We start from the raw sequence: 23,602 nt of genomic DNA on the forward strand, positions 1-23,602 counted from the left end.
GGTAATTAGCTTAGAAACATAGAATCAATGAATTGTAGAGTTGGAAGGGCTATCTAGTCCAACCCCTACAATGCAGGAATTTCATAGCAGACAGCCATCTAACCTCTGCTTAGAAACCTGCAAGGAAGAAAAGTCCACCATCTCTTGTGGAAGTCTGTTCCACTGTCAAACAGCTCTTACTTTCAGAAAGTTTTTTCTGATGTTTCATCAGAATCTCATATCTTGTAACTTGAAGGCCTTGGTTTGGATCTTAGCCTCTGGGGCAGGAGAAAACAAGCTTATTCCCTCTTCAGTATGACAGCCCTTTATATATATATATATATATATATATATATATATATATATATATATATATGAAGAAGGCTATCATATCTCCTCCCAGATCTCCCTGGTCCAGTGCTCTTCAAGAAACCTGTTAGTCTCATAGGATGTGACATCAGTATTGGCACTGGGTACTGTAACTGTGAAGCAAAAGCAACTTCAACAGCCACTATGCAATGCAAGGATCTGATTTTCTCTCTTTCCCCAACCCCCTGATTAGAAGCAAATATATGCATTGGGATTCAGCCCAGAGTGACTAGAGGGAATGGCTTTATCTAGTGCGCTGAAAATAAGACAGAAGCAACTTAATGGTACCTATTGATTTGTAGATAGAGCATCTTGCTAGCATTAATCAATGAAGAGAAAATTTATGTGGACCAAGCAATCCCCTCCCCCAATATGGGAAATCATTAGTTCTCACTAGTTCTTAAATTAGTTATACATGAAAGAAAAGCACAAGCCATTCATTCTTCCCTCTCTTGTCTATATGGTGCTTTTCAGCTGGTTCAGTGCTACTGCTATGGCATTGGAATCTATAACTTATTAGCAAATCCTCCCTCAGTGTATACAGATACCCGACACCTTCTCTCTTTGCTAGAAGTTTGGAGCAAGCCAGTGGCTTTTAGGGGACTCTCCAGTATTAGTTGCCAGTAGTAGCTGTTGGCACTGGTGCCCTTATAGGCACCATCAGGCTTTCTGTACGCATGAAGAATATAATGTAAGAATAATACCTTTCTCAAATGTTGTTTTTTTAAAATCCAAATATACAGTATCTTCCAGAGCAAAGGTTGATGACACTCCCAAAGAAATCTAAAAAGTTGATTGGGCCAAACCTTCCCTTTCAAAAGCCATGCTGATTTTTTATCAACAAGGCTTGTTCTTCTATATATGTTTGTGTGTTTAACAGTGTTAGCATAAATCATTCTTTCTACCAGTTTGTCTGGGATGAAGGATAGGCTGACATGTCTCTAATGTCTTGGAGTGCTTCTCCTGTAGTTGTTGCAGATGCTTCTTTTAAGGCTAGCTTCTCAAGCTCTCTCTGCTTTGCAGGCATTAGATATCTTCAGCAAGTGAGTTAAACCATATGCTTCAGGGAAAGGTAATTTGTTCCCAGGCTGAGACTCAAAGATGTTCATTTGTGTTCAGAATTCACAAACTGCCTTTTGGCAAACACAACAGAGCAGTTTTACTTTCTGGTGTGTTATTAAGAGAAGCCGTTGCCTCCACATACAGTGCATTTAAAACACAGCATTTAAAAACGAAGAGAAACCCTGTCTAGCAAGGAAAAGAAATGAGTGTGATGCTTCGCTAGTCCATCCTGCAGTCCAGGGGAGCAAGAACAGAGTCCCGGGATTGGTGTGCGAAGTGGGCAATTGGTCCTCTTTTGGAGCATGGGACATTTCCAATTTCAAGGGGTCATGAAGCAGAAGGAAAGAGGCCCAAGGGAAGCCAAGAAGTGATCATGATTCAGCTAGAGAAAAGCGACCTGGAGTTTTAACATACAGAGTCCCTAAGCTTGATGTGCTTGCTCAGCGCTCTGACTTTTTGACAGCCTTCCCCAATCTGACGCCTTCCAGATGTTTTGGACTACAACTCCCATCAGCCACAGCCAGTACAAAACATCTGGAAACATCTGGTTGGGAAGGCTGTGAAATTAATATTGGGTTCTCTTTGCTTGCTTGCTTGCTTGCTTGCTTGCTTGCTTGCTTGCTTGCTTGCTTGTATGCAACATTGTGGGTGTTTGGTTCTATGGATGTTATATGGAGGAAGATGTTTCCACTGAGTTGCTGCTACAGATGTCAGAGAATACTGACAAAAACAGGAAAGGAAGTCAAAATTCTGTTGGTTGGTTGATTGTTCGTTCTCCTGTGATCAGGAATGGAAATCAGTCAAGCAAATACCACCAGTATTTGTTGCCATTGTTGTGTTAAGTCCGCAAACAATACGTAATCAGCTGCTCATTTTTTACACTGTTTCGATGTTTCCTTTACATTGAAATAAATATAAGTTACATAGTTACATAAGTTATGTAACCTACACTACATAGCAGACAGAGGCAGTGTTGTATTTGGTAGGAACTGAACTGCAGCAGAATGGAAATGGCATTGATGGTGGTGAATACAGATTGGAACAGAAATCTCTGTCTTCTTCCATCCCTAGATGCTGCTCATCTCGCACACTGCTGATCCCTTGAATCTCCTTCATGCACAGTGACTTAATATAATAGTTTTGCTACCTTACCCAAGGTCAAGGTGCTCTGAAATGACAACAGTGGTATGCCCAGAAGGTTTAGCCAAATTGGTGGGGTCCAGCAGACAAGCCAGAGTAGATTGTTGCCAAATAGAGAGCCCTCGTGAGCCCTCAGGAGAGAATGGGAACATGCATCTGAATAAGGAGCTAATGAATGGATATTATTATTATTATTATTATTATTATTATTATTATTATTAGGATTATTAGAGTTATCATCAACCTGGTAGACCAACAGATATTTGTAGCCTGCCATCTTCCCCATTTTCTTTATTTTGTTCAGTTTTCTGCTAAAAAGAAATGAAGAATAGAATCAGTGGTTAAAAAGAAAGTATCTTTGATGAGGAAATGTTCTCAGATGGATGAAAGAAGAATAAGGAAAAAGATAAAGGAAACATTTAAAAAAAGGCTTTCTGGCTGTGGTTAAACAGTAACCACACAGCCTGTTGGAGGCCTGGTTTTTAATCACCCCACAAGCAGTTTTCATTTCTGCAGTAAAATTGCTTGTGGTTCTATTTAATTTGTTTCTGCAGGAACCAGCTTTGGCGAAGATCTCCCAGGAGCTGCCGGGCCTTTTAGCACAGCACGCTCAGGCTGTCAATGAGAAACGATTTCCTACATGGGGAAAATTCCTCCAAACATTTGTGAGTCAAGGTAAATAAGACTGCTAAGTTCCTGCTAAGTGCTATGAGGGATAATTATATCACCGGTACTTCATTCTCATTCATTTAGATATTTCTCTGCCCCTTTTCATTTCCCCATTGCAGTTTTAACTGTTGAAAAATAAGATGTAGGCAGCCATCTTTGATTCCGCCTAGTTGTGATGGGCTTGGCTTCCTTGCTGGAAACTGCTGAACTCTCCCCCCACACAAACACTTTAGAAAACACATGGAAACAGACATATGGCTAGGAATTGCCTGGGTGGCAAAAGATGCTTGAGAAGAAGCTTTGAGAAGAAAGAAATCTCAAAGGACTACTGGCAACATTTTGTGGCTTCAAGTCACAGTGCTAGCTGTGGCGTTAGTGTGTTCTGTGGCTTTTCTGAGGCTAGTGAGCTATTATTGCAATAAAAGAGCCTCTAAATTCTGCACTGTAGAATTCTGCAACCTTCTGAAGACCTTATGTCAGCCAATTCATATTCTCCTTAGTCTTACTTCATTAGCAATTCAGATTTGGTTAGTCAGAATCAAGTTGGGTCAAGAATCTATGGAGATCCTGGAAATCTCATTCCCTGACCAATGGGGCTCCTGCTCAGCTCTTCCTTTTGGCTTCCGAGATCTCATACAACTTCTTCATGAACTTGAAGCAAAGTGTCTCAAGTTTTGTGCTGGCTCACATAATTATGGAAGCACAGCATATATATTGATCTGGTTGCATTGTTCTGCCATTCCTCTCTAGGGAGCTCAGCATTGCGGCTATGCCCATTCCATCTTTCTCCTGGGAATCCTGATCTCATCTCTACTTCAACGTACACAAAATTATATCCCTCCAGTCCCAATAATGACTCTCTAACAACAAACATGCCCTTTCAGGTGGCATCCAAGGCTAGAAAATGGCTCTCCTTATAAGCACAGAGGAAACTGAAAGTCACAGTTCCTAGCTGAAGTCAAGTTAATATTTCTGTTGAACCAGGCAGGACCTTCCCTGATAAGTTGTTTATTTTTGGAAGGCAACAATCATTCAAGAGAAAATACTGGCAATACTGCATCCCAGAACAAGCATTTAATTTGTACGGGGGGGGGGGGGGGCACTGCTTGATGGAATCCTGGCAACTTTTCTCTCTCTAGGTGGCATCATAGAAGCCTTCCCGCCCTCAGACAGCATCACTAGCCTCAAAGTGGACATGCTAATAGAGCCAACTGGAGAGATCTCAATGGTTTCCTCTGGAGACCAGTTCCATGCAGATGGTCCCCTGCGCTCCACAGGAACCACCCTTCCCCAGTGTTCTGTTGAGCCGCGGGTCCTTAACGGGCTGTGTCTTCAGATTGGAGAGGCCTGCAGATCCAGAGGAGTGGTTGGATACTTCTCCATTGACTTTGTGACATTCATCCACCCTCAAACCATGGGGCAGCAGGTGAGTCAGCAAAGTGAAATCTTAAATTCCTGTGACACACTTGCAGAGACTGTGAAATGTGATCATGATAAAAGGTGGAGCGGGGGGGGGGGGAAGCACTCCACTCTCCTCCTCTCACAGGCTAGTAATTTCCATCCGCAGAAAACATGCTGTATTACAAAGACAGATTGGGTGGGTTTGGCAAAATGGTGGTTTTCCAGAGGTTCCATTGGAACGGAGGAGGGAAAGATCAGGCCAGAAAGGTTGACACATTGGAATAATAATAATAATTATTATAATTTATTCTTTATACCCCGCCCGTCTGGCTGGGTTTCCCCAGCCACTCTGGGCGGCTCCCAACAAAACATTAAAAGTACAATAAAACATATAACATTAAAAAACTTCCCTAAGCAGGGCTGCCTTCAGATGTCTTCTAAAAGTCAGATAGTTGTTTATTTCCTTGACATCTGATGGGAGGGCATTCCACAGGGCGGGCGTAATGTCACTTCTCGCAGGGAGGGAACTGCCGGAAGGCCCTTGGAGCTGGACCTCAGTGTCCGGGCTAAACGATGGGGGTGGAGCTGCTGCTTCAGGTACACTGGGGTTGAGGCCATTTAGGGCTTTAAAGGTCAGTACCAACACTTTGAATTGTGTTTGGAACTGTATTGGGAACCAATGTACAAATCTAAGAGGAAAGTGGCAACATGACATTTCGCTTGTACTCCCTCTTCTCTCCAGGGATGAGATTCACAACACATTACCTTGAAAACAGCAACCATTGTTTAAAAATCAAGTTTTTAGTCCTGCCTGGCTTAAGGATGGTCCCATCTGTCAGTTTTGGTTTCTCTCGGTTTCTCACTTTTTCACTCTTAAGTTCATTACCACATCAGTTTGCAAATCCTTATTTTTTTTAAGTCCTCATGAAAGTTCATCAGCATATTAGTCTGAATTTCTCCTAAATGTACAAATCATTGTACAGTATGTGATTTTGCCTAATATACACATTTTGCAAGTACTTTTCCCCAATATGATGTACTATATACACACTTAACCTAGTATATGTATTTTTGTACGCATTACTTGAGAACCGCATTCGAAGGACAGTTGCATTTCAGCTCTCATGTTGTTTCAGGAAACGTGAATTAGGTAGATTTGCCTTTAAGTATGAACTGAATATAATTCCTCTCTCTACTCCGACCCCTGCTCTGGCTGTGTGACCCAGAAGTTCACACCAGGAACTGGGAGATGTTGATACTGTGTAGGGGCTTGTTATACCAAATCTTTTAGGGGAGGTGAACCCTGAGTGCCCTTAGTTGACAGTGGCACCAGCACAAGAACAAACTGACCTCTCTGTTGCTAATCTTTGAGACAGAAATAATGATTGATTGATTGATTGATTGATTGATTGATTGACTAGTGGCTTCTATACCACCTATCAAAGCAGTTTACAATCAAATGAACATTTAACAATAAAATATTTAAATACTTAAAGCCCTTAATATATTTGTATTTACTTTTTATTATCTATTGAATTTGTTAGTCACTTTATCTTGCCCAAGCCAACTTACAACCAAGCATATCCAATTGCTTTAAAAAAATACACAAACCCAGCATGACAGAATAGCCTGCTTGTAATTAATACTACAACTCAGTACCCAGGATCCTAAATTAACCCCCAAAGCCCAAAGTAAATAAATAAGTCTATAGATAAGCATAGATATGCATAGGGACTAAAATAAAAACAAAAACATGTCCATTAACTTTTTTTAATGCAGAAAATGTGTCATTGTCATCAATGATAAACATTTCTAATAGGCAAGAAACTGCAATATTTGGGTAAACTTGCTCTACTCTGAAATGTAAGGGATTGATGCAGGCATATCACCCACCTTCCTTAGTGATGGCATTTCCACAGGAAGAATCTCACTCCTTTTTCATCACCAGAAAAAAACACCTTCTCTGTTATTATTCCCATCAGCTCCTGTTTCCTTTTTGTTTCCACTCAGTTGTTCTACCTTGCAATTTCCTGCATTTCCCAGCTTGTGCCACAACTTTAGCATTAGTTAAGCTGAGTCCCCCCCCCCAACTTAATTAGATATAGAGGCAATTAATGATGCCATCTGTCTTGTTGTGAGAGAGAGAGATTACACCAAAGATTGTGCTTCTGGAAGCATTATTTTTTTGGCAAACTAGAAATCCTATTAGACTTGTTCGAACACTCTCACACTAATTTCCCAGTTCCCATTTTAGATCAGTAGCTCAAAGGCTCAAATAAATTCTCTGGAACTTACTGTACACTTAGGCATCCTTCCGGAGTTGTACTTTACAGAAAATAACCAATGATCTATGCTTGTTTTGCTAAATCTAAAAATTAAATATATCATTAAACATCTGTTGCCAGTACAGTCAAAGAGTAGTTAAATATCTTAAAATCACACAAAAAAACCCTGTCATAGTGATATGAATCTTTTGCATAAACGCAGCTGTTTAGGCAACAGAAAGTGGCCAGATTTTTACTGGGTGCTCACAACTTTGAAATAAGAAAAAAAAAATGGGTACCTGACATTTGGGCATAGGTGACAAATACCTGTATCTGTCTGGCTTGATTGTGCAAGCAGTTGCTTGGGGAGGCAATATTATTAGGTACCACCAGTGAAGCAGCCATTGGCTGGATTCAGGTGGACTCCCAGGCATTTATGTGTTTCCTTAGTCAGCGAAGAGTGTAGGAGGTGGGCAGACTGAGAGGTCACCCCAGAGTCCAGGTGGCTCATGCAAGCAAGCCAAGCCACATAGAAAATAATCTTTACAACCTTCACCACCCAATGCTCAGTGGCATACAGGCAGCTTCATTATTCCCTGGAGCAATGCTGCCTAGGAACTGCTTCCTTTGACCTTCTTGGTGGGCTGCAGCAACTGCCCTACCCTGCCATCCTCAGGACCTGGTCAAGAGCCAGCCGTATGAGACTTGAAATCTGCACCACGGGTTCAGGTGCAAGAGACCCTGGGCTTTGCATATCAGGTACAAAGCAGCTGCTTAGGGACTCACAATGTCTTGAAATGGCCCTGATTTGCAAATGGAGTGGTTAGAAAGAGACCAGGGGACAATGAAAAAGACCCTAGTGACATCACGGAAATTTGGATCAAGTGGAATTGAAGGGTTTTTAGTACACCAGTTGCAAAGTTGCTGAAATAAGACACACACAGATCCTTACTTTTTTTGCCTGGTTTCCACGTTACTTTGAGCAGTGTGCTGTTGCTTGCCTGCCCCCAAACCACTTAGGATAGGATGTTTAACTTCTATCCACTTGGCTGGGATGAATCCACTCAAGGGAGTCTAGAAATTGGGACTGTATTCCACATGAATTGACTCTTGGCTTAGACTGAATGTGCGCACAGTAAAGTAGTTGTGTGTCTGAGTTTGATGGGGGGTCAGGCTTCTGGGCCATATTTTGCTGGTTGTCCAGGTAGTAGCACATTCCCGGGTCAAGTTCTAGAAACATTGGGCAAAGGTCAGAAGGCAAGTACATTCCCAAAGGTTCCAAGTGAAATCAAGATGATACAAAGCAAGTCTTGTCCAAAAACATACAGAGGCAGACTCTTCTTCTCCAGTATGATGAATTGATTAGAAGGCTGGGGCTTTGTAGGGCCTGATGGACAGGAATTGGTTCTTGGGGCCTAGATGGCACTTCTGCAGTACAGAGCTTAGCCTGCGAGGCTTTTGGTGAAACAAAACACAGGCAATATAGGAGGAAAGGCATTTGAGCCTGACTGATCAGACCCAGCCATCACCTGTCATGGGTTGGCTGAGTCAGGATGATGAGAACAGCCCATGACACCACCTGACATGAGTGATTCTGATATATTATGCAATTGGTGCTGAAACATACTATGGGGGGCATGTGAAAAGGTAATCAGGTCTCTTGGTGGCTTCGTCTTCTAGCCTTTAGGTTCTAAACACGTGCCAATCTCATGGTCAATCTTGCTGCTGCTTCTATGTAAATTGAGGCCTATGGGTTGTATTCAATGTTAGTTCTACTCAGAGTACCTTAGTAATTTTAGTGTGCCTACTCTAAGTAGGACTTAGAGGTCGACATCCATGTTTGCAGGAACCAAGCCATGTGTGTCTGGATCTTCTGAGAAGCTACGTATGCCCCAGTAGTCTCTGAAGAGCAACAGAGCCTGTTCACCTCCAGCATCGTTCAATGATGGACCATATTCCAAGCATACATTTAATATCCATTTTACACAAGGAACCACACCATAGGTACTGGGCATTTCCTGAGGATTAACTCACCAGCTGGAAGAGTTATTATGGCCTAGATCAATGTGTTGTGTGTTCTCCTTTCCAGCAGTTAAAATCCGTTCTATTGATTTGTTAGAGCCCAAGTCTTGTGTTGTTCATACATCAGGTAGAGAGCTGACTGGTTAATTTTCTTAGCTTTTGAGGAGAATTCAACTGTTGCAAAATTCATATTCAGATATAAAATGTGTCTTGTCTCAAATGCGTTTCCTTGAGAAATTCCTCAAATACTGATGAGAAAAGATTCTGGAATTTAGCCTCTAGGCAGGAATAGCACACCTACTTTGCAGTGGATGCCCAGGCGGGAACGTGTGAAAGTAAGAACCCGCTTTGCTGCAAGTTTCTTCCTGCTGGACTGAGTGGGTATCCAGATTTCAAAAGGGAAGGAGATTATGGGCAGGTTACAAAACAAAAGTGGCACTTCACTTGAAATACAGTGCAGAAAACATGTTGCTGCTTGATTGCTGTGGTCACATTGATAGCCTTTCGATTAAACTGCTGTAATGTGCTGTACGCGGAGCTACCCTTATGCCTGGTTCAAAAACTGCAGCTAGTACAAAATGCTGTTACTAGGTTGATTAGTGGGACACCCACCTGTACATATATTGCACTGATGTTGAAAGATCTGCACTAGCTGTCAGCTGCTGAGCCAAGTTCAAGGTTTTGTTGTTGACATTTAAAGGCCTAAACTAGGGATGCGGAACCTTGGACCTGAGGGCCAAATCCTGCCTTCCAGGCCTCACCACCTTGCCTTTGAGATTCTCCCCAGACCACATGCCTCACTGAAGGATAGGGAGGGGGGTGTGGAAGTGTCTGTAGGAACCAGCCTAGTACACAAAGGTAAAATGCATATTCATTGCTCTTCCCACATTTGCTTCTGACCCTGCCCTGGTATGCAGCCCTTGGGAGGTTCCCTAGAAGGGAATGTGGCCCTCAGGCTGCAAAAAGGTTCCCCAGAAACAACTGGGGACCAGGATAACTAGCAGCCTCTCCCCCACCCCACAACCCCAATACAGACCAAACCCACTTTTTAGATCTTCCCAGGAGACCCTGTTGGTTTATAGCATGGCCAGTGGATTATCACTTTGTGATAATATGGAAGTGTACCTTCCTATTGCCAGCACCCACGCTCTGGAGTGGTCTCCCTCGGGGAATTTGTGAGGAAGGGGTAGCAGTGACCTCGAAGCACCTCTTTTTAAAAATACACTTCGTCAAGCTTTCCTGGACTCTTGATTCTTAATTGTTATTTTTTTTTTTTTTGTTTGGTACAGTTCTTGGTTTTGTTTGTAAGGCACAGCTGTGCTTTGGTTTCATCTCATTTTTAGGAAATTTTATTGAACATATTTTAGAGCAAACTGCTTATAAATGTTCATTGAAGTGCTATGATTTTCTTTCAATAAATGGAAAGGCAATTCGTCCCTTGTTTGTTTGGTGGTCATGGCAAGGAAAAGCTAGTTTGCAGAAAGCCAAAGGGGGCTTTGAGAAATTGCATAGGAAAATGTCTTATTGGTCTTATTGAAAGAAAACACTTTATTGGTCTGCTGGGTCAATATGGGCAAAATTAAAGAGGAGCCTGAGAGCTCATGGTTGGCACACAGCAGTTCCCCTCCCTTCCGGGACTTTTCCTTTCATTCCAGTAGGGGGAGCCACGCCCTATGCATCTGTCCCTTCTGCACACAGGATGCTGACCCCTCCATTGTAGTGAATGGGAGAGCCCGTGTATTGGAGCTCTGTGAGCTCCCTGGTGCGCATGTGAGGCTCTCTCCATCCAGCTTTGTGTGCTTACAGCTCTTTTATTTATGCCCTGTGCTTTAAGCTGATTTCCCAAACAAATTATCTATGATTATTTAGCTGAGAAAAAATGGCTATCCACAGAGTTTAATCTGCACTAAGTTAATAATACCTATTTGAATCTGTTATTCCATTGATTAAAAGCTGGGAGGGGAAATGCCTTTTAACTGGTTTAGCAAACCTTCCTAGAAATTACCCAAATAACCTATTGACTGGGATAATGTAATCAACTCAGAGGAGCTGGTGAATATGCAGCTCTCCCCTCCCCCCCCCCCCCCCCGCCATAGCACATCATCGTAATGATTGAAGGGACTCAAAAGTTTTGAGGCACTGAACAAAACCGACCCTAAAGCAAAAGCAAGCAAATCAAAATCTTAAGTGAAAGCAGCCCAGAAAACAGAACGGAGGCCTTGTTACGAGGGAGGCAAGTGCCCTTTAACTGCTGTTTTTGCTTGCTTGTCAAGATCTATATTCTCGAGTCCTGGTTTTATAAGCACTTTGTTTTTCACAAGTGCTATAAAGGCAGAAGCAGGGTCTACTGAGAGACAAATGGCGTAATGGAAGTTATTGTTGAAAACAGAACATTTTGTAAAACATATAAACCTTCATTATATACATATCTCCAGTGGGATGTAGCCTATGTCAAAGGAATGCCTCAAAATATCATAGGTGACTTTAATTATGTAATTGGAGGGGGGATGTAATAGAAAGGCCCAGACACTTTGTGGTTTAGCAACACAGAGCAATTCCTGCTGGAGCTTTCCCTGTAGTTTCCAATCTAACCCACAGAGAACTCTATTGGATGATGAGTTTTCAAGCCAATTAAGGGCAGCAGGCACAATCCTGCAGGAACCGCTCCTGTGCAGATGCCTTCCCTTCAGCAGAGTTTGCACTGGGGCACAGCAGTGGTTCAGCAATGTGCTCTGGAATGAAAAGGTTTTCAAGAAAATATCGTTAAAATTCAGGTATTGAATTAACAAACTGAGTTAAGTGCCAGGATCCCAGGAGCACAGAGAAAGAGAAGGATGTGACAAGTGAGCACAGGATTTAGCTTCCCAAGAGTATCAGAAGAGAACCGTATGCACAGTCAAATATTTGCTTTCTAATTTCGCAGTCACACTTCCTGCCACTGAAGAGTCAACCTGCTTTTCCACCTGCATCCCAGTTTGCCTCTTCGGCACTGGAAATACTGCAATGATATTCAGAAGCAAATCTCCACCTGCATACTGTACATCCATACCTTTTGGATGCTGGCCCCAGCCTCTTTAGTGAACCATGCGTCTTCATCTGCATGTGTTTCAAAGCAATTTCTTCAACCTCCTCTGTACTGTCGGTTTTTGGCTGCTACATGCTTTTTAAATCGGAGGGATTCTACCTATTACCACTAGATGGCAATCAAATAAGATAACAGTCTTCAATCCTGGCTAAAATATTCAGTCCCGTGGTGAATTTTAACCATAATAAAGAAGAGAGCTCTCTTCTGAGAAACCCGACTTGCATTAATATTTTACTAATTGGCATTTTTACAGTGTCATCCAGCCACTTCTTTAAAAAAAAAAAAGGCAGGTGTACTCTGTATAATAATGTAGAAGTCAATATTGGAGGCAGAAAGAAACAATTAAACCGAGGGAAGAAAAGCGATAATTTAGTAACTGTTTAAGAATTTATGCTTCCTTGCCCTTCTCACGTTTTAAAGCTGAAACATTTTTATGGCAGCTGTAAAGAATGACACCATAACTGTGACTTTATTCACTCACCATGCTTTCATTTTGCGGTCTCCACACTCCACACCCGATGGCTTGGGTTTTGGTTTTGCTGACAACCTGAGATCCTGCCCACCACCATGTCCCGTATTAAATAACCCTGTGTGGGAATTTCAAAGTAGCCAGTCGCACCCTCATTAATTACATACCCAAATCCCACAAGGAAGGCTGGAGAAGTAGGAAGAAGGAGGGCTGGAGGAGCATGGCTGGGAAGAGCGGTAGCTCAGTGGCTGAACATCTGCCTTGCATGCAGATGCTCCCAAGTTCAGTCCCCAGCAACATCTCCCTGCAAGCCTGGGATATACTCCTGCCTGAAACCCTGGAGAACTGCAAACCATACTGAGCTTGGTGGACCATTGGTCTCACTCTGTATAAGGCAGCTTCCTATGGTTCTTGTCTTATAAACAGCCATGGCTGACTAGCAGAAGCATTCCCAAGCAACCACAACAAAATTAATTGGGCTCCAGTGGTGCAGGAGACACACTGCCTAGGTCCCTTGCAGTAGTGCAGAGGTCCTGCCCACTTCTCAGGACAAGCAGGGCAGCCCCTTTTTGTGGCAAAATGTCTCAACAGGCTCTGGCCTCTATGGGAGTTGAAAACATCTGGAGGTGGCTAGCAAATGTTTGCTTCACACATTATCATTTATTGATTTAGCAGCTCCTTTGGGACTGTTCACTAGATAAGAGGAGAAACGCATTGCTTGCCAAAGCAGAGAGTTTGTCAAAGGTACACAGTGAGCAGGGAAAGGCAAGCTGGTGGTCATGGGCTATAAGAGAACAGCCTAATAAGTGGTTGTCTTGGGAAGGCTTTGCAGTTTTAAGGAAGGAGCCGGCTCCTAGAAGAAGGACTAGAAGCAGAATGGATGGTGTGAGGAAGGGAAGAAGGTGGTGCCGAGGATATAATTGCGGCCCAAAGAGTCTTCAACATAAACATATTGGAGCTTGGAGTTCATAGTGGGTGTGATGGGTGCCAGCACAGAGACTTAAGGAGAAGAGTGATGGGGTTGTAGCGATGGGAGAGAAATATTATTTTAGCAGAAGGACTCCGCTCAAGGCATTCCAAGATCAATATCTAGCTCCCCTCTTTGCTGGATTTCCACCCCTGCCCCCAGGAAATGAAAATATCTCCATTAACCAAGAGGCTAATAAGATTCCATTCACATCTGTTTGCCTACCTTTGCAGATCTCATAACATAAGCACACCACTACCTGTATGTTGAACTAATGAAAACAATTCGGTTTTGTGAACAACAAAGTGAGCACTGAGCAGCAAGGCACTGTGGCAGTTAGCAGTTTGGGATAATTGTGCAAGCCTGAAGTTCATAGATACAGGTTTGGGAGGGAGGGACTACCCACCCACCAGCAAAGAGAAGTCATGGGCTTGCTGACTTAGCATAATGGGGCCCCATCTGCTATGCTGGACCTCTACTTTGAGCTGAGATGTCAACCACTAGCAGCTGAGTCTGGTGCTCTGCTACCTTTGCTACTTCTCACTATGCAGGTGAGGGGACTGTTCCATTTATATCCATGATCTCTGTAAAAGCGCATGGCAGCAGCAGGGCTGACCTTCATTAAAATCTTAAAATCTGCAATATGTGCAAACTAAATGGATTTGGCCCTATTTCTGCTCAGTTGGCATAGTTTATTGTGCTTCTGCTAGAGATGTAAGAATTGCCTTTCCTGGATTGGATCAGAGGCCAACTGGATTAACCAGAAAGTGAGGTGTGATACAGGCAAAGGTATACATAATTGCTGTAATCCCCTGCAATGATCAGAAGCTGTCTCTGAACGTAGGTGTTCTGTTCTTGGCTAGCATGGTGCAATGGTTAGTGCTGGAGACCTAGGTTCAGATCCCCAAGCAGCAAGGATGCTTCCTGTGTGACCTTGGCCCTGCCCCCACTTCTCAGCCTAGCCTACCTTGGCAGGTTGTTGTGAGGATAAAAGCAGGAAATCCTTGGAGGAAAGGCAGGATATAAATGTAATTAATAAACCTGCATTTCCCAGAATTGAGCTAGTGTTTTTATTTTAGCTGAAGAGTTTATCAAAGTGAAAACATAGTCAAACAGAAAACAACAAATCAGGACAATAGTCCCAACCCAGAGAGAGAAGCAGGGTCACAATACAGATAGTGCATCCAAAATGAACAGTCCAGACAAAACTATGCATTAAATAAGATTATCTTTCCAAAATTATAAATGAGCCAAGGGTGGTCATGGGAAGGATGTATTCTTGTTAACATAGGAAATAAACAGAAGCCACACACTGAGAAAGAGGTCGCTAGATAATCTAGCTCAGTGGGTTAATTTCTCTAGAAGGGCAAAATGCCAAATCTTGCAGAATCAGTTTTGTAGACAGCAAAGGCCTGGGGAGTGCCAGTGTTGTGCAATTTCCATGTTGCAACTAATAAGAAGGCAATAAGATCCTAGACCCTGCTCTTCTCTATATATCATTAAGAGGAACAAGTTTGGGGGAACAAACCATCTTGGAAATCTCCCCCAAATGGGCTTTAGTACCACCATCATATCAGTCTGGTGGCAAAGAATTCCTTAAAGCTGGAATGTTTGTGGGGAAAGAAGCAAGGAATGTGGATGGGAGCCCTGCTCAGCTTCCCACTGGCTTCTGAGATTGTCCACACAAAGTGGGCTGTGAACTAGGCATCACATTTGCAATGCCATGGTTGTGCACAACGCAGGGAGTGTTGGATAAGAGCAGTTCCTCCATGTCACTAAGTGCTTAGTGAGCTAAGTCATTAGAGATGCTTCATCATGAATCATTCTGCTCGTGGGGGAGAGTAGGACACCCCACATTTCTGGCTTCCTAAGTGCAAGGGACAAAACGAAACAAAAATGCTTCCTTTCTTCACCGTTTCCATTTGTGAGTTCTAGAATCCAAACTGGGCTATGGGAAGCCACAGTCCACAGGCAATATTTCAGGCTTCATCACTTGTAGTCCTAGAACTGGACTAGAAAACTAAGGAGCATATCAAGAGGGAAAGGGTCTAGAAAACAGTGGCAAGCTTTGAAGAAAGGTAGCAGATTCACAAGGTGGGCGCTTATCCCCACACATACTGTTTTAAAAAGAGGCACTGATTTATGGCTTAACTTAAAGGGGGTTCCAATCAAATAAATAAACAGACCCAGGTAGCTCATCTAAGCTTCTGCAGCATGCTAAGCCAGGACTAGAGAAGGGCCTTCATTTCCCCACAGAGCAAATCTGAAGGTGTGGGCAAGGGTGGAAGTAAAGAATTATAACTGGCAAATCTTCCTCCTGAAATGTACCAAAGAATACTGGCCATCAGCATCCAATTTGCATTTTCCTCCATGCAGTGGGAAATATTTAAGTTGACAAATAGGATATTTAACCGCGCAACAGATACTTGGCAGTTCGTTATTAACAACTGTTACTGATGTGATTTATTTGCTGTTATAAAAAGGGCATTATTTTGTGAATATGATTCAGAAATTAGCTCCAGTTTAGCAAGAGGCCTTGACTGCCTGACCTCTTAATAGCCTTATAATGATGCCATTTACCATTCAGTGGCTTATTCAAGTCATTGTGTGTGAGATTTGTTCCGAAGGACTGATGTTCACAGATCAGACTGGTGTGTAGATGGCTCACGGGGAACGGGGGAGAACTCTGGGGCCACATATGTTGCCAGGGCCACCTGCACTAATAGGAGTTAGGAAAAGGCAGGTGTGGGGGACTGCCCTTTCTTCAGTTCCCTTTGCAGGCCACCCCTAGTATTATTCCTCTACCATATCCCCCCGCCCATCCAGGTACCCATGCTTTGCCCATATAAGTGTCATTAGAATTGTGGTGGGTTTTTTGGAGGGGGGGGAGAGAATAGAAATTCCAGAAGATTACTTTGTCAGAAGCAGAACTTTTCAGCCATTTGGACAGTTAAGTCAAAGTACCTGTCGCTCCTTTGCCCTTACTGCCCCACACTACTGTTCCCCCTGTTTCCTTGCCCAATATAACCCACCTGGCCCAAAACACAGATAGACATTTCCTTAAAGAAGCTAGACTGCTTGCTAACATTCTGTCGCTGACATCTTCACTCTGAACAGTTGGGATAATGATGACGTTCCATGACGTAATGATAGGCAAACTACAGCCAGTGTTTAGCCTACTTTAGAACTCTCTGAAGAACCTTTGGATCATGGGCCCAGTTGGAAGATGCACCTTAGGTGTCTCTTCTAGCTTGGGTGTCTCATGTGACATCTTTGCCCATGTGGCTGCTCTGTGGCCCCTCCCACATTGATGCCTGGCATGCTCTGCGTTTGGCCCTCTACTCTTCTTTCTGTATACATTACCCCCCTGGGTAGCCTCATCACTTCTCATGGTTTTCAATGCCACCTATAAGCTCCTAGCGCTACCACTCCATCCATATCATTTGCCATCCATCCAATCCTCCATCTCCAGTTACCTTTCTGATACGTCTGCTTGGGTGCGTCAGCATTGTCTCAAGCTCCATGTGTCCATACAAAATTTATCCCATTTTCTCCCATTTCTCCTTGTTCCTGCTCCTTATCCATTAGCATCACCATCCACCCTGTTGATCAGGATAAAGCCTTGGCTTTCTGTTATCTTTCCTTGGACCCACAAATGCAATCTGTTCCCAAATCATGCCACTTCTCTCTTTACAATGTGACAAATTACAGCCCTTTGCTGTCCGTATCCTCAGCAAAATATCTGCTCCGTGCCCTCTGTAGCTCTCATCTTCATGGCTGCAAACTTTGTTCTCTCTAGGGTCTCCTATTATCCCACCTACTGTGTCTCACTCGCCTGTACCCAGCACTCTGCTGCCAGCTTTATTTGCCTCGTTTGTTGCTCTGAATATGTCACATGGGAAAGGACTTTAGCTCAGTGGGCAGAGCTTCTGCTTTGCATGCAGAAGGTCCCAGGTTCAATCCCTGGTACCTACTGGTAGGGCTGATAATGTTTGCTGCCTGAGGCCCTGGAGAGCCATTGTCAGTCAGCGCAGACAATAATGAGCATGATGGACCAGTGGTCTGACTCAGTCTAAAGCAACTTCCTATGATCCTATGGCTCTTCTCCTTAAACTCCTTCACTACTTCCTGCCCAGTCCCAGATCCTGCATAAGCTTCATGGCTTACCTTCAAAACCCTCCATCAGCTTCTTCCTGCACCCCATCTACCAAAATCTCTGTTCACATCCCTTCTTCCCGTGACCTTTACTTAACCAGCTGCGCCACCCAAAGCTATCCAAATGTCCCCATTCTGCTCTCTGAAATGACTCCATCCCTTCCTCCTTGCTGCTACTGATGCCTGGAATTGCCCTCCCCTCCCTCCCTCCCTCCCTCCCTCTTCTCAATGCTTACCTTTCCTAGAAATCTTTGGAGCACCCTCCTAGTAACAATATCATCATGTAACTAAGTCAAAGAACAGGCACTTGAAATCAACACATATTCTTCCCTGCTTCCATTACCTCCCATTTGTTTTTCTTCTGTGTCTGTTTTATATTGTAAGCCCCCTGAGATAGGGATCTGTCAAACCTGTTCTTTACAAAGTGCTGTATACATAGATGGTGCTATATATAAATAAGTAAATAAATAAAAAATACTTTGGTTTCCCCCAGAATAATTTGTCTCAGTTGCGTAGTCTTATCTGTCTTGCCCAGTTTCTTAAATTCTTGCTCCCTAATGTATAACTGAAATCAGATAATAACTTTCTTTAATTTTTTTCTCAGTTGCATAGTTCTGTCCGATTGTAGAACTGAGATATGGCTTGCATCCCAAAGCTGTCTCTGGGGCAAGTTAGCTTCAGAGCTCCTAAAATGCAACTGTAAATATATATTTTTATAGTCTACCTAGCAGGATTGTAGATGCTTTGCTGTTGCTGACTGATGCATTAGCACATCACAGTTAATGCTGAAAGACTCTTGCTGGTGGAATTGATCACATATGTGCTCACAAGCAAGTGCTTAGCTTTGCATGCATAAACAGCAGCGGCACTCTGTTTCTCTATCTTTGAGTACATTTCTCCTGGGCTGTGGTCCATAGGCGCATGAGGCCACCTTGCTGAAGCTAAGCAGGTCTGGATCTGGTCAGTGCCTGGATGGGAAACTGCCTAGAACTACATGGGTGCTGGACAGAGGGACACCTCCACTTAATCTAGACCCACTCCAGCATGGCAAATCAGGGGATTGGATTGTTCTGTTAGTCAGGGCAACCATCCCTGATCTTCTGACCTCCAGATCTTTTGGACTCCAACTTCGATCAGCCCCAGCCAGTATGGCAATGAGAGGGGCAGTCTAAAACATCTGGAGGGCACCAGATTGGGGGTGGTTGGGTTATGGGCCAATGGGATGGAACTAATATGACACATGTTTACAAACAGTTAAAAAAAAATCAGAACAATTAGTCCATCTTATTGAGTTACTTGCAGCTGCTGCTCTCCCATAAATATTATTTTAACTTTGAAGTAGTGATGTCTGTTTCTCAGCCTAGAAGAGGAGGTGGATTGTGCAGTTAACTGTCAGAAAGCAAATGTCTATTCCTTTACAGGAGTGCTGCCACAAAAGTTTTCCTTGTTTTTCTTTTTCTGCTGTCATTAGGTATGGGCAGTAGACCTGGATCTGCACTATAGCGATCATCTGGCTTTGACACAGGTCTTGCTGTATGTTACAAACGGAACACTGGATTGCAAGTTAAGCCGCTTTGAATGCCAGGTCATTCCAAGTAAACCAAAAAGCCGCCGCCCCCCTAAGGAACCACCCCAGGTCAGTGATGAATAACCCAAGTAACCTCTTACTAGCCACTGTGTTGGCAAATAATTGCTTGGGAGCCAGAACAGGATTGGCTTCCCCTCTGCTCCATTGCACTGGTGTCCTGAGCCACCCTGTGACATTCAGTAAGACAGATCAATGCTGCTATGTTTGTTTATTTGTTTGTCTCACGGTTCCAGCCTGTGGGATCATAGAATCATAAAATCTTAGAGTTGGAAGGGACACCAAGCGTCATCTAGTCCATCCCCCCATAATGCAGGATTCATTTCAGATCTTAATTCTGTCTTCTATGGTGTAACCACCCCGCCCAGTTTTCCCCATCATCTACAGATTTAATAAGCATATCCTTCTGTATCCTCACACAAGTATCTTATTAAAATATTGAAGGACTCTGGGCATAGGATAGAACACTTTGGCTCTCCACTAAAGACCTCTCTCCAGGTAGACACAGACCCATTAATGAGCACTCACTGGGTACAGTTGCTCAAGCAGTTGTAGATTCACCTAACAATATAATCCAGCTCATATTTTACCATCTGGTTAACAAGTAAAAAATGGGAGGTCTTGTCCTATGCTCCACTGAAAGCAAAATATACTGTGCCCATGCCGTTTCTATGATCTACCAAACTAGTAACTACCAAAAAATGAAATAAGGTTGGTCTGGCACAACTGATTCTTGAGAAACCCATGTTGGTCATTGGTAATCAGTGCATTATTTTCTATGCTCACAGGATGACTACGTATTAATCTTTTGAGATTTCCCCCAGTATCTGTGTCAGGCTGCTAGAACTCTACTTACCCAGATGGGCCTTTCCTCCCTCTTGAAAGATATGAACAATATTTGCCCATCTCCAGCCTTGCGGCACCTCACCTGTTCTTGAAGAATTTTCAGAGATTGCAGACAGTAGTTCTGGAATAACACCTACAGGTTCCTTCAGCATTCTGGGGTGTCATTCTTCTTGCCCTGGAGACTTTAGGCCATTTAAAGTAGCTAGGTGTTCTTAATCCACCTTCTTACCTACTCCTGCCATTGATCTTCTTCTCGCCACAAAGGGAACATATTTGCATTTTTTGAACCAGTGTTTAACTTCAGTAGTAGAAGTGGGAACCTGCTATCTGCAGAATTTTTTTTAACTCAGATTTGTCTTTTTAAAACCTGCCTTAGGGGTGGAACCCTCCCATTTTTATGCTTGGTCAGAATGGACCAGAAACCTCTTCTTATCCATCTACAGATAGAGATTTTATGTCATCCAAAAAGTGTCAGAGCTTTGTAATTTAGAGGTTAATGAGCTTCTGATCTATTGTTCTTGTCACACCACTACTTTGAGTTGGAGAGGAGTAAATTACATATGATTAGTCCCAGTAGTACATGTTTTAGAAATGAAAAGTAATCAAGTAGCAACTTTTTAATTAAAATTCTGTCAGGATTAACGTAAATTTGTCACTCCCAGCCTATAATCCCCCCTTTTTTATTCCTTCAAATCTTGCTTACCTAGCAGTCAGCGGCAACAAAAAGAGGACTAGTGTGTCAGAGATATCTTTTAAAGAACCGAGAGAAATAAACAGGAGACAAATCTTTTTACAGCGCATGATCTGTAATGAATGATTAAGTAAAAACACTTTATGTGAAATTATGATGTTAATAATGCTTCCGTCCCCGCGAATTTATTACACATTCACCAGGCTGCTCGCTTTGATTTTGATAAAATGGAGCGGTGACCGAGTGCGAGTGATGATTTTTATTTTTAGAATTCTCCTTTGCAAGAGCAAATTTCCTAGATACTGCTGCTACTGTAATTATGTACAAAACCAATCACTCATTATACTTAGGATACATTATCTTCGAGACAGATGAGGCTAAATAAGCAAGACATTAATAATTCATCCGGCAGTTCATTATGCATGTGTTTGCCTGCTTTGTAGCTGAAATAAGCACCTCATCAAACTGATGCCTGCGCTTAAACAATAGTTCTGTGTTATTGCCGCCACATTCAAGTTTACGCTTGTTAAACTGCTACTTGGATTATTTTATCAAGCATTCATTTATTTTATTTGTGGCCTTCTGTTGCCAAAAGAAATTTCCGAGAGCTTTGGGTACCTGATTGGACAATGAATACTCTTAGTTCTCCAAGTATTCTCAGCCAAGGCTGGGTTACCCCTTGTGCTAAATGCGCTTCAGGCTAGGACCCCAGCCAAATTGTGGCCCCTGCTGCTCCCGGCGGCTGCCAGCATTCTTGTAATATTGTGCATGTGAGCACAAGTCTGCCTGCAATGTTGCTTTGGGAACCATGGCAGGCAAAACTGGGGAACTGAGTGCCACTGGGAATAGCAATGGCATGCAACAGATCACAGCTCCCAGAGCGGCAGATTGGAAAGGGGATGAGGCTGGGCCTGCCACCGCCACAGTTTTCATGCCTTAGGTCTGAGGGTTAGACTAAAAAGCATCTCGGGTCTTTTAGTTTTGATCATGAACATTCTAATGCAACTCAAGTAAGTTTGTGCAGAACATCAAGGAAGCCCATTAAGAAGAAATAAGATGCATGCAAATTCTACTAAGCTTCCTCCATTGTTCTTGTGTATTGCTGCATGCACCCCACTGAAATTAAAACACTTTGGTGAATTGGCTCTGAAATGACTTGGCAAATATCACACGCATTGGTCGAAACACCTTTGTCCTTCTGCCACCACTTTCTTCTAGAAAGGGAACACAGTTTTGCTTGCACGTTATTATTTACCTCTTTATTGAAACCGCCCAATCAATAGCACTTTGCTAAGAAATAAAAGAAGGTGAGAAAACACATCTTGGGCAAAAATTCCATATCGATCTGAGCATTTTACTTTCAGTTCCAGCCAGTGCCGCACTGTTAAGGAAACAACTATTTAAAGAGTTCCTAAGCTCTTAAGATCATGCTTTTAAGGTATATCCCAGAAAACTTAAATGAAAAACAATTTCTGTAATGTGTCACGTTCACCCAAGGGCATCACTTTAAAAAATGCCAAGCGTTACATCAGGAGAAGCCCCAGCAAGTCAAAAGCAAAATCACAGAGAACGTTCTTATGTTATAATTGCATGAGAGCCAATATGGCAACCTTTGTCAGCCTAGTGGCCTCCACATGTTTTGAACTACAACTCCTAACATCCCTAGCTAGCATGGCATATAATACTATAGCACATCTACTGGTGACCCGTCCAGAAATTTAAAGAAATTTAGTTTACAAAATTTGCAGAATTGGATCCATAGGATCCAACTCCTAGGGGCCAAGGTCCCTTTGCTACCACCCAATGAAATATTTGAGGGAGCCTCCCCGCCCCCCACGTTGATGGCATTGCCATTCAAATGATGTGTGTGCACCACATTTTGTGATCGATTATGCAGGGTGGGACTTATCCCCCATTTTTTTTTCAAGTTGGCACCCCAGATTGGCTCTCTCGTGAATTTCCAGACTGCATAGACATTTCTCAGAATAATTAATTTGGTGTTTTCAGATACAGTGGTACCTTGGTTTAAGAACAGCCCTGTTTACGAACTACAGTGGTACCTCGGGTTAAGTACTTAATTCGTTCCAGAGGTCCATTCTTAACCTGAAACTGTTCTTATTCTTAACCTGAAGCACCACTTTAGCTTATGGGGCCTCCCATTGCCACCAGGCCGCCGGAGCATGATTTCTGTTCTCATCCTGAAGCAAAGTTCTTAACCCGTGGTAATATTTCTGGGTTAGCGGAGTCTGTAACCTGAAGCGTATGTAACCTGAGGTACCACTGTATTCGTTTTAAGAACTCTGCAAAACTGGTAGTGTCCCGGTTTGTGAACTTTACCTCGGTCTAAGAACAGAATCCGAATGGAGGAAGGGCACTTGCAGCGGGAGGCCTCATTAGGGAAATCATGCCTCGGTTTAAGAACGGATTTCCGGAACTGATTAAGTTCGTAAACCGAGTTACCACTGTACTATTGTAACACATTTTTAAATTTATCTACCGGTATGCCGCTCCAATGGCTGTATGCTTTCTCTTTTACTTTCTCTTTTAAGCTATGTAAACACACTCAGTTATTGCAGTTTTAAAACTGCTTAATGGACCCTAATCTCCATTTTTCTCACTGAGGACCAGATATTGTAACTGTAGAGCTGCGCCCCACCCCCAGCCCATGCCCACAGGCAATCACTGCTTGGGGTCCACCCCTTGATGTCTACCTTGTTGTCTACAGAGGCCCTAGCCACCACCATTTTCAGTTTTCACTTGTTATGTATATGAAGCTATTTATCTTTGCTGAGCCACCTTGGGAGGGCTGTGTCCATAGAAAATAATAATAATAATAATAATAATAATAATAATAATAATAATAATAATAATAATAATTTGTGTTACCAAACATTGTTT

The 23,602-nt window shown here is 42.9% G+C and overlaps 1 protein-coding gene across 3 annotated transcripts in view; it reads left to right on the top strand.

Moving 5' to 3' along the window:
- Positions 1–23,602, top strand: part of IQCH (IQ motif containing H) — an 80,303-nt gene that overhangs the window by 52,793 nt on the left and 3,908 nt on the right. For 2 of the 3 annotated variants that reach the window (XM_028705380.2, XM_077919054.1), the window contains exons 15-17: positions 3,105–3,225; positions 4,359–4,645; positions 19,054–19,218. In XM_028705380.2, the coding sequence (XP_028561213.2) occupies positions 3,105–3,225; positions 4,359–4,645; positions 19,054–19,218 (573 nt within the window). The remainder of the gene's footprint in view (positions 1–3,104; positions 3,226–4,358; positions 4,646–19,053; positions 19,219–23,602) is intronic. The other variant, XM_077919053.1, reaches the window with a different exon arrangement.

Source organism: Podarcis muralis, chromosome 14, assembly GCF_964188315.1.
Source record: "Podarcis muralis chromosome 14, rPodMur119.hap1.1, whole genome shotgun sequence".
NCBI classification, from domain to species: domain Eukaryota; kingdom Metazoa; phylum Chordata; class Lepidosauria; order Squamata; family Lacertidae; genus Podarcis; species Podarcis muralis.